Source organism: Acipenser ruthenus, chromosome 4 (assembly GCF_902713425.1).
Source record: "Acipenser ruthenus chromosome 4, fAciRut3.2 maternal haplotype, whole genome shotgun sequence".
Lineage (NCBI taxonomy): Eukaryota > Metazoa > Chordata > Actinopteri > Acipenseriformes > Acipenseridae > Acipenser > Acipenser ruthenus.
Genome location: NC_081192.1, coordinates 71,363,172 through 71,375,384, shown reverse-complemented (window position 1 = coordinate 71,375,384; position 12,213 = coordinate 71,363,172). Strand labels below are relative to the sequence as shown.

The 12,213-nt window shown below is 37.4% G+C and overlaps 1 protein-coding gene across 1 annotated transcript in view; it reads left to right on the top strand.

Annotated features, from left to right (window-relative positions):
* LOC117399611 (collagen alpha-6(VI) chain-like) overlaps positions 1–12,213 on the top strand; it is a 68,254-nt gene that overhangs the window by 39,910 nt on the left and 16,131 nt on the right. The window contains exons 21-27 of the mRNA XM_033998901.3: positions 4,847–4,900; positions 6,850–6,885; positions 7,434–7,496; positions 9,174–9,236; positions 9,364–9,426; positions 11,192–11,254; positions 11,729–11,779. Coding sequence (XP_033854792.3) covers positions 4,847–4,900; positions 6,850–6,885; positions 7,434–7,496; positions 9,174–9,236; positions 9,364–9,426; positions 11,192–11,254; positions 11,729–11,779 — 393 coding nt within the window. The remainder of the gene's footprint in view (positions 1–4,846; positions 4,901–6,849; positions 6,886–7,433; positions 7,497–9,173; positions 9,237–9,363; positions 9,427–11,191; positions 11,255–11,728; positions 11,780–12,213) is intronic.

The following is a 12,213-nucleotide window of genomic DNA, read 5'->3' as shown; positions in this document are numbered from 1 at the left end:
GTTTCCATATTTCCTGAAACAAAGAAACATGATTCCCAGAGTAGGCCAGGGTTCTACTTTGAGAAACATTTTCAAAAAACATTTAGCCTTTAGCCGATCAGGAGAGACTCTATGAGGATGAGTCATTGATCATGTGACTATGCAAGATGATGACTTCTACAGAAGATGACGTAGTTTGGAATCCTGCTACTGTCAGTTGTTTTATTGATATGTACACTGATGCATTGTAGTGTTGTTTCGGGTTATCCGTGGTCCTACAAGCCTCTGCAGCTCCTCAAAAGTGTTTGGATCCATACAAACAAAATTGTGGTAACTTAAGCGTAGCTCATTTAAAAGATTATGGTCCGCCCCTCTCTCCTCACGATTTAGGATCCGCTCCCTTGTCCACATTACTCTATTCCTGTGTTATGTCCTTTGTCCTTGCTTCTGGAAACATGTTTCCACGCTGGGCTTAAGGCAGTGAGGTGAAGGCTGAAGGCCCTCAACAACCAGCTGGCATTCACCTGAGAGTTAAAAAACAACACAGAGGTCATTAGCACTATTATAAAAGGTATTGTTCTGATATTTTGTCATCAAAACAAAATAATGGAATGTTGGGAACCAGCTGGCATCCCTTTCACACAACTGTAAAGCGAATCTCTTCAAAATACACCATAATTACTGCCATTCCGAATGATTGAAAGCTATTTCAGCATCAAGAAATAATAGCAAACTGTGTGATTTCATTTTCCCAGCTTCAGCAATAACATGCAGTAAGCAACGAAAATTATCAGAAGCTAATCGACCCTTAATAAAACAAGTTTGATCAGGGTTAATTAGACCATTAATAACCTTTCTCCAAAAGAAGTGCAATTACTCAGGCATTTATTTTTATATCCACGTTTATTTAGGAAATTGGACAATAGCTTGCTCATTCATGAAGGTCTTTGCCAGGTTTAGGGAGCACTGTAATTAGTGCAGTATTACAATCTCGATGGAAGCAGCCTTTTGCAAGGGCAGAATTTATGGTGGATAGCCAGATAGGGCCCAGTATATCTATCCCACAATGTTAAATACAACTCAACTGGTAATCCATCAATTCCAGGAGAGCGCCCTCTTTTTAGCAGATTTCACGGCTTGATACAATTCATGTAATAAAATTGGGGAGTCCAGCTGCTCAGCCTCCTCTGGAGAAATATTGGGAAGGTTCAAGTTTTGCAAGAAAGCTTGACATGAGTCAGGAGAGGATTGTTAATATCCTTTGGGTTGGAAAGAAGACACTTTACAGGGGAGTTAATCTATTGGATATTGAGTCTACTTTCCTGACATTTTAAAGTTAGAGTAAGCAGACGGCTCGGTCGACTGCCATCAGAATAATACTTATGTTTAGTGATATGCATAAGAAACTCAGCTCGCGGTATCATCAGGCCAGGAAGTAGACAGGACTGCTGAGTGAAATGTGCTGTTGTGCCGGCTTATTATAAATAAAAGATTTAAACAAAAAAAACACTGAGACACCAAAGTAAATGACACGTTGACCAAAACAAACAGACACTAAACAAACATGGTGAGACAAATCAAAACAAGTAACATGGTGAATTAAAGTTAGCACGAATAACAATTGTGATTCTTTTCTGTACCTCTCGACTCTCATTCTCTCCTCACTGAACACCCACCCACAGTGAGTGATTCATGCATCTATATATACAGCTGTGCCGGGATTCAATTACTAATTAATCATTCACTTGAATCCCAGTATGTGAACTAATCTGTGCAATCCCTGTGCCCACATACTAATACACACTTTATCTGCCATCCTTGTGCCTAAATACAACTATGTATTTTAAATCACCCGTGATAACCCACACTCCGTGCACCAATACATACACACCACATACAACATATAACACAAAAATACGCACCAGGGCAGGACACCCTGCCACAGATAGCCATCCCTTTTAGTTACAAGATAATACAATTGGTGAAGCAGCGCAATCAGGAAAAGAATTACATGACCTTAGAGAAGATTACATATCCTGTAGTGTTGCATTTATGTCACTTCAACAGTGCAGTAACAGGTCCCTTTGCTCCAGAATAACACAGGTAGGAATACAGCAAAAGCTAAAAAGGAGCATTACAGGATCTGTAGTCTCATCGTGTATGCTGGGCTTAAGGCAGCAGGGTGAAGGCTGAAGGCCCTCAACAACCAACCGGTCATTCACCTGACAGTTAAGAAACAACACAGAGGTCATTAGCACTATTATAAATGGTATTGTTCTGATATGTTGTCATCAAAACAAAATAATGGAATGTTTGGAAAATAAGGACATGTTCTAGTAAGAAAATCTGGGACCAAAACATGGTTCCATTCCAAGTTTCATACCCACTGCCACTAGCTTTGCCACAACCAGGGCCGGATTAAGTTTAATGGGGGCCTGGGGCTGTTATCGTTTTTGGGGCCTCTCTTTGCATATTAATTTGCTTCCCTTTACTGTTTTACTACCACCACACTCGATTAACATTAATGTCAAATTATTCAGTCTTCGCTGATCAATATTTGACTTGATTCGATATTTGAATTAGCGCCAGTTTTGAAAATGAGCAATGGCCACAGCGGTAGTTACTGGCAGTTTCAAATACAAAATGGGAAGTGCAGACTCTTTTGTCGTAAAACCAAGTTATCTGGAAATGTGTTGTCCTTATCTCTTACAAATATGTATGTGTATAATAGGTTTGTAGTAAATGTATATACAGTCAAAAAATGTTTAGCAATAATACAAGGATAGTACGCAACACTTTCTTATATTGTTTTTTATTATTATTATTATTTGTGTAACGCTACAGCTTGTCTGTTTTTTTTGTTTTTCTGGGGACCAAATGAGGCAGACTGTGTTTTAAGACAACCTAAAAATTTCATGGAAACCCGGTTTAATAAAGCTATACGATATCAGTAAATTGCGCAAGGCCAAATTGGAACTCAGGCACAAACACAGCCTCCTGTATTTTAATATGAATTAGTTTATTTGCATTTGGAACAAGAATTTCTCATTCTAAAAGAAAACTACATGGAAACACACACAACCTGAAACTACTACCAAAACAGAGTGAGATAAAGGTGAGACTTATTTTTATTTTTCCATGGAGATTGCCCCACTGTAATCCATATAAACCTAGGTTGTTTCCTCCTCCTGATTTCTCTCCAATGTATTTTCCGAAGTACTGGTACCTTTACATACATTTGTTGGTATTGTATTAAAATAGCAGCATTGGTGTTTTGTTTAACATATCTTCTTCGTGATGACACTGTACTTGTTCTGTTTCTGCTACTTCCTAGGTGCTGCTTTGTCAGACATTTACAGGTTCTGATCTGCGTCTGCGTCACGTTCGCGCCACAGCACACCTGATCAAAGTGGCACGTGACTTGATTGCAGGTCAAGTCATATGCTCAGGCAGTCTCTGCTCCTCCAGCACAGTAGGGTGTGGTTAAACAGACCTGTTGTTCTGATCCATACAGTCACACACTACTTATTCATGTTTTAGATATTGTATTATATATATAATATATTTATTTTGGTGACCCTCCGAACCTGAGGCCCTGCTTTAATCTGGCCCTGGCCACAGCACAACAAAATACAACTTGCTTTTCCCTATTTTCATTCCTTATAAGCAGGGAATTACTGCAAACACAGTAAATACATATTCAGCCAAAGATGCAGTAGTTTGTGGTTTGGGAATGTTTAAATTAAAACGTCTTTGTTAATATAAACATAATTATTGAAAAAAAAATAAAAAAAGAAAGAAAAATGTAAGGTTTGTGTTTAAGTGTTTTTATAGCAATAAACTTGAAACTTACTTCCAGTCATTATTTTTTTTTTATCAGTTCTTATTGCTTTAGTATTTCATAGTACTTGTTTTGCTTTGTATTTGCTTTATCTCAATAATAGACCATAAAGTAATAAGAAGTAATAATACAAATGATAATTATAATAACTGTGTCTGGGTACATACCTGTGACAGGGTAAAGATCCTGCATTTGTCTTTGCAGATACAGGGTTAATTTCCTCACTGAAAAATACATTACTTTCATTTTTCATTTGATCTTTTACCCTTCCTGGGACAAGCCACGGCAGCTGGATTCTTTTTCTGGGGCATTTTATTCTTGGAAGGTGCAACGGGTTCGCTGGTATTACTAAATGTTTTAAAATAATACAGCTGTGGCTTATCCTGGTGAAGTATAAGTTGGTCAGAACGCCTTAGTAATTATTGTGTAACATAAAAAAGCAGTAAAACATGTGGCGTGAATTTTGTAACTGTGACATTTTCTTGGAAAATGCAGTAATACATTTAGCATCATGAGACTGTTTTTGTTATATTTTTCAAAAAAATATATAAAAAATAATGTACTGGATAATGCCTCGCATTTCTTTTAATCAGCAATTTATTAAACAGACTCCTTTTTGATCTGAAAGAGAAACTTGTAGGTGCAAGTGGATTTGCCATGGCTGTTTCTAGATATTGTGCAGCTGTTTGCACCAGTTTGTTTTTTGAATAATCAGCACAAGCAACCAAGCATGATAAAGACAGTAAAAAAAAGAAAAAGAAATCAATAAGCATGTTAGAGTACATTAAAAGTGTAAGGGTAGTTGAATGGTAGCAATAAGTTGCACTTCTAAATCACATACTGTAGGTATAGACCTGAAGAATGCACTACAGCAGCCAGAACATTTGTCAACTTAGTTTCTTCTGGATTTACCATAGAATTCTGACTGAGCATTTTTCGGTCAAATAGGTCTGAGCCTGACTTTAGAGAATGCACAGTGTGGTCGTTCGAAAATATTCAACGTAAACTTGAAACGTTTATTTACAGGGTGATCCAGGCATTGACGGAGAACCTGGCTTAAAAGGCGATCCTGGAAAAGGAGTAAGAGAAATCTTTACTATTAAAATCATTAATCCTTTCTTTCTCAGTACATACAAAATGAGCCCATTACACACACATTTAGGCCTAATTTAATATGAGGCCATTGTGCGTCAAATCAACACCTCCTTTTATTAAGATTTTTAATAATTATTAATAAATTTTAGTAAGACCTGTTGCATCAACATATATACAGTAACTACAAAAACAGAAATACAAAATACTTTATTTGCCTCCATTCTCTCTCTCTCTCTCTCTCTCTCTCTCTCTCTCTCTCTCTCTCTGTCTCTCTCTCTCTATATATATAGATATATCTTTTAAAAATTATATATATATAGCTTTTAAAAATTCTCATTAATACAAATTTCATGGGACCAAGAAAAAAAATGTCTTATTATCAGTAATTTGTATTATCAGTCTAAGCCAATGCATACTGTCAGTTTTTATTGAAGTTACAGTAACACTGCAATCTAATTTTAATTACAGAACCATTAAAAGTATTATACATTTAAAATTACTGTGCATTTTATTGACAGAGTGTTTGTGAGAAGCTGGGTTACAGTTTACTAATTTGTTCAATACAAATGTTTAAATGTTTACATATAAAAAGATAGATTTGCTTGTGACATGCAGAAGGTAGTAATACCTCAGAGCCTACTTTAAAGTTTGCATTAAATGAATTGCATGTGGGATCCCCAAGTGGCTTATCTGGTAAGGGCACAGCCGCTTATGTGCAGAGTGAGTTATTCCATCAGGTGTGCGGCTTTGCATCCTTGCTGTGTGAAGTTGCCAGTCTTTGCTGGAGATTCTACAGGGTGCCACAGATCCCATGGGTAATGGAGGCAAAAATCGGCATACTCTTTCTCCTCCTTGATCCTACAGTGGACCCAGTTGGCTAGGTGTCCAGTGGGCTTGCATGGAAATCTGTAGGACTGGTCTTTGTCCTTTAAAGGCTGCTAGGTCATTGGGTGTAGGGTGTAAAGAGGCTTCAGTTCACCTGTGCTGTTGTGGGGAATTGCTGCTGTGAGGGACTGTAATTGGACGTTCTTATTTGGGGAGAAAATCAAGGGTAAAGTACATTTTATATACCGGTATATATAATCTGTCTTGTGTTGCAGCCAATATAAATGGTCTGAACAGACCCACTAACCACGCTAAGCCTGCCACTGCAGCCCAACATATATAAATTAATTGAAGTCCCAGAATTGATATTGCCTCCATTTAAAAAGTTAATGTGGTGTAATATACAGGTCCCTGTACAGGTTTTCACTTTTAAGTTGATTTTGAGATAACAGCTTGTGACATGATGGCTCGTGTGGTGACGTTGGATCAGGAACTGAATGGACGCAGGCTGTTTAATGAATGAATGCGCTGATGCGCCGATTTATTGTAAAATAAAAGGTTTTAACAAAACGGAAACATAGAACAAACAAAACGGCGCGGTGGCCAAAACAAATAGACGGACAAACAAACGGTGGACGAACCCAAACAGCAAGTATCGTGCTGGTCCTCCGGCAATTGTTTTTATAATTGACCTCCTTTTTCTACTCCTGAACCTCCTCACTGCACATCCAAACCCCGACTGAGTGACTCGTGCATCTGTATATACAGCTGTGCTGGGATTCAATTACTAATTAATCATTCACTTGAATCCCAGCACGTGAACTAATTTTATCTACACATTTTATCTGCACATGAAGTCATTGTGCAATCCCCGTGCCTAAATACAAATGTACATTTTAACAACACTAGTGCTATATAGCCTAATTTATAACCCGTGCATCACTACAATAATACATATAACAGATAACATAAAACACAAAACATGCACAGGGACGGGGCACCCTCCACACAGCTATTTACAATTCTGAATAACAATCATTAATAAGGACTCTTTGCCATGGAAAGTATTGAACAAAATATGGCTGCTAAATAACCCTTTATCTTTTTAGGGCCTTATTGGTCGAAGGGGACCATTGGGAAGTAAGGTAAATATTATTCATGCAGAACCATACAAAAGCAGAAGTATACCAGGTGTCCTGTCAGTCAGGTTCATAGGCATAATTGTTCCTTTATTTCTTTCAAGTGTAAAATGTCGTTAAGCAAAGAGGAACAAATTCAGATCATGTTGATCTGTGGTGCAGATCAAAGGAGTGTGGCCACCCAATTTAAAAAAGACCATCCTAATGTGTTTAATATATCAACTATTAAAAGCCTGACTGGGGACATCCTGTCCATGAGCTATATTCACAAAGCTTCACTCAGTTTAAGTCTGTTTTGATGAAGTCAATTAAGTTTAATGTTCATTAAACTGTTCTATTTAGAATATGTTGGTTTTTAAATAAAATACCAAACTTCATCAAAACAGACTTTTTCGGAGCAGAATAAAAAGGGTCCAGTAATAATGTTAATGAAGCTAATACTGTACAACGTAAGCAAATCTATTTTTTAACATTGGCTAAGAAAACCTCAAAATACATGCTAGCAATGGAGTTTAGTAATCAGATGACTAATGAAGATTTTTCTCTGCTCGCAGAGTGCTAAAGGACAGACTGGTTTGCCAGGTTCTCAGGGGGACAGAGGAAGAAGGGGCCAGCAGGTTTGTATTAGATACAGTGCATAAAATAACAAGGCTGTAGATGTATGATTTGAACTGAATTGACTTCCACTGTGTAATGAATCTCAGTTAAATAAAACTCTGTGTTTGCCATAAATTACATAGTTGCTAAATATTAGAAATAATTCTCATAATGCGTTTTGCCTTGCACCAATTTACCACATTGCCAGAATTTGCGCGGAATTTTCTAAAATGGCAAGTGATGTGTAGGACAGTAGGGATTAACAATAACAGAGTCCGGATACAGATTGAGGTGTGCTTCACGCTTTTCAAACACTGGCCCAACTTGCAAGGTACATGGTAAGTATAGTGATCAACATTTTGTTTTGTTGTGATCCTATTTTTTTCTGTTATGAGACTGTAATAACAAAAACCAAAACAGTGAGGTGTTTTTTCTTTGTACAATGCCCCCTTTTTTAAAACATTTTGAAGAGTTTATTTAAGTTAAATATAAATTTTCACTTGCATGCACATCTAAAAAAAAAAAGCAGAAGTAAACCACAGTAATGATATTACTTTATGAAAATGTGTCTTTTGCCAGTTTGTTTCTTGTGCAGAAACCACAATACCAGGGATAAAATTAAAATAAAAAGTCTACTGTTATACTGTTTCTGCCTGAAAAATCTTTTTCTGGAATAGATCATGGTAATTAATCTACACAGAAACACAACAGAGAAGCACACAGAACATATTATTGTAAGATAAGTAATAAGTACAAAATAAATAAAAGAAACAGGGATATATGTTCTAATCCAAGGCTATTACTGTAGCATGGCCAGGTCCTGTTGTAGGTGAGTGCCCAGGGTCTGGAAAGTATGAGGATGATTTCAGAGAATTCTATGGAAATTGAAATGGCCAAGTACATCATTAGTCGTAGTAGTGCCTGTTACATAATACATTTGAGGTGTATTTTAGCCCCTATTGTGCATTGTTTGACTTAGACCTTTTTGTATCATTTTTTCATAGCACAGTTGTTTTTTTTTTATACCATTTTTTGTAACATCATCACTTTTTTAGGATATCTTGAAACAAAACTCCCTCTCTACAGCAGTTACTGCATAATGTAATATTTCTTAATACTTGTCATTTAAGGTTTATCTTAAGTGTTATATTACAGTACCTGACTGAGTGATAAAAGCAGAGGGTACAAAGCTTTCAGTATTTTCAGCTTCTTTGTTTATGGTGAATTGGTTATAATTGACCAGTTATTTTTTAAGGCTTATTTTGTATTTATAAATGTATCGTGCACCAATACGTATACATTTTTAAAGTATGTATTCGTTGGCACTCAAATTGTCTCAATTTGTAAAATGTTTATATCTGGCTGTGACTATGAGTACCTGCACTTTTTTGTTGAGAATTTACATTGACCAATTAGAAGTTGTTTAAAGTAGGGAATAAATGAACATAACAAAATAGTGTGCTTCACAAAATAAAATAAATATACAGTACAAGTATACCCAGGTCTGTTCTTGGATGTTATTTTCTGAACAATCAGTTTTCTTTAATTCTGCGTTTGGCTTAAACCATTTTCAATTGTTAGCTACAGTATTCAGGGGAAAAAAACACAACAACTGAGTGTATCTTCAGGTAGGGAAGTATCTGGTTGGAAATATTGAAATTGGAAAGTATTTATATAACCATCTTTGTTGTCCTTAGGGTGAGAAAGGAGTTGAAGGAGAAAAGGGGCCAATTGGACCACCAGGATTCAAAGGACCCCAGGTTTGAGCAAAGTGAACTGCTGTCAGGAATTTGTTTGTATTTTGTAAAGAACTGATATACTGTATTCTGTATATTTACTATATTGTAAGAAATATATATCTTTTAAATGGCTCCAATGTTCTTGAAGGGAACCGCTGGAGCTGAAGGCCCAAAGGGAAACCGTGGCAGTGCTGGAGCGAAAGGGTTAAAAGTGAGTACCGGTACATAAAAACAGCCCTAGGCATAGTAAACATGTATTTATTTTTATAGTGTTTCACTCCCTTGGTCATTTCACCTGGAGGGTGCAATCACAGGTGCGAGAGATCAGGGGTGGGGGGATGGGAAGCAATGAATTATTATTATTATTATTATTTATTTCTTAGCAGACGCCCTTATCCAGGGCGACTTACAATTGTTACAAGATATCACATTATACATTATTTCACATTATACAGATATCACATTATTTTTACATACAATTACCCATTTAAACAGTTGGGTTTTTACTGGAGCAATCTAGGTAAAGTACCTTGCTCAAGGGTACAACAACAGTGTCCCTCACTGGGGATTGAACCCACGACCCTGTGGTTAGGAGTCCAGAGCCCTAACCACTACTCCACACTGCTGCCCAGTGTGGAATTGCCCACCCACTTTTTAAATATGGGAGGCACTACCCCGACAGTTTTAATCGCCTGAATTCAGGGAAAATATGTGCTTCACAATCAATACACAAGGAGGGCAGATACAAATAAAACTAAGCATTGGCTATTCTTAAACTATTCATCAACATTCCTTCATGGTTAATTTAAATATAGTAAAGAAAAAAAAATGCTGCATGTATTGCTGGGTCTTTATCATTATTTATTATGTATTACTGTTTGCGAGCGTCGTCTTTTTTTGAGCAGATATGTTTGAAGTGTAAAGTATTAAAATGTTTATTATGACAATGGTTTGCTATCAGACTTGCCTCGCTCAGTATGTTTTAGAGATGTTTTGGTTGTTTGCACACCCCCGCTACACACACACTTTTTTTTTTTTTTTTTTTTAATTTAGTCGTTGCCAATTATTTTCTCCCAATATGGAATGGCCAATTATTTTTCAACCGCTACCACCCCTGCGCTGACTCGGGAGCGGCGAAGACGAACACACGCTGTCCTCCGAAGCATGTGCCTTCAGCCGACCGCTTTTTTTCACACTGCAGACTCACCGTGCAGCCACCCAAGAGCTGCAGCGTCAGAGAACAACGCAACTCTCGGGCAGCTTACAGGCAAGCCCGCAGGCGCCCGGCCAGACTACAGGGGTCGCTGGTGCGCAGTGAGCCAAGGACACACTGGCTGACCTAAACCCTCTCCCCCCCCGGGCTATGATCGGCCAGTTGGCCCCTGGGAGCTCCCATCCACGGTCGGCTGTGGAATAGCCTGGACTCGATCTTGCAACATCCAGGCTATAGGGCACATCCTGCACTCTACGCGGAGCGCATTTACTGGATGCGCCACTCGGGAGCCGCCCACACACACACTTTTTTGCAGGCCTTCTGGGGTCCATAGTGAAATTGTCTTCACCCTGTCAACAGCTTCTTTCCTGTTATTAACCATTGACTGATATGCTTTCAGTCAGTAACATGACACAGTTGAAATGATCTAAAAAGTGCAAGTGCAACAGATTTCCTGAGAAAATGGCATGGAAACTGAGAACTTTCTTTAAGTTCATTTAATACCAGATATCATGTTCTTTATGTTATGTGTTTCTTTCTAAACTCCACCTTTAAGACCTATGTAGCTAATGGAAGTGCAAAACAGGTATGATTTATGGAATTATTTTGTTAGTGGCAATCACTTTTGAGTAATATGTTTCTATACTGTTTCTGCTCCACATCAACATCCTCCTCTGCTGGCCATTCATTCTCTTCATATATCTTTTCAGGAAAGAAAAAAAAACTTTAAACACACATTTTATGTTTTGTTTTTTTTAAACAGGGCGAGGCTGGTGATCCTGGTGGCAAAGGTCAAGTTGGCATGCTTGGTCCTCGAGGAGTACAGGTTGGCTTTTTCTAGATATAGTAACGAGTCCAGCTCTGTCATAACTCACTAGAGGATATTGCTCTATGTAAGCCACAATGTTCACTTCACAGGAATCCCTTCAAATAGTTACAGTAAACTCTTATCTGTCTTTAGGTTACACAATTGATCTCTACAGTACTAACCCAGTACCAGTTAACAATCTTAATAAATAAATACCAGTAGGGGTGGGTCTCTATAACTTCCTCTGTAAAGTGATCTTGGAGGACACTGGCCAGTTCGAGACTGGTTACATCAACAGATCTTCTAACGTTGTTGAAGTAAAGATTTTTAATGTTACATTTGTATGGCCCTGTGTAACATATATTTTTTACAATATCCCTGTAGTACTGAACATTAAATATATTAACATATGGTAATTTAAGTAGCAGTCTTAAATTAATGCATATTTTTTTGTTCAATAAAAGTGGAATCACATTGATAATCACATTGCAGGGGGAAGATGGAAGTGATGGATATGGACCTAAAGGAAAAAAAGGACAAAAAGTAATTATATTTGATCTTTTAGGCTGTTGTGTGTATGTATGCTATAACAAAATAAATAGAGGGTACTCCATGAATATTCATAGAGAATTGTAGTTATTCTACATATGACAAGGGCCAAATAACAAATGAGCCCTTCTCGAGAAGATGAGTGGGTTGTTTATGGCCATTCTCCTGATGAATGAAAGAAACAAAGCACGCTATGAACATTCATGGTGTATTCTGTTTCAATTATTTGTAATGCAAGGAGCTTGATCTAAGAAAATACATTTGTTGAATTCAGCTGTTTAATCTAAGTTTCATCCAGAAGAATTCTGCATGAATGTTTATGAAGTGCCATGGTTATTTCCTACATATTTAAACAATCCATCATCATTCCTGCATTTTCATTTGTGGGATAACTGCAGGATTCCATTAAAGAGTAAATAGCGGGGTTC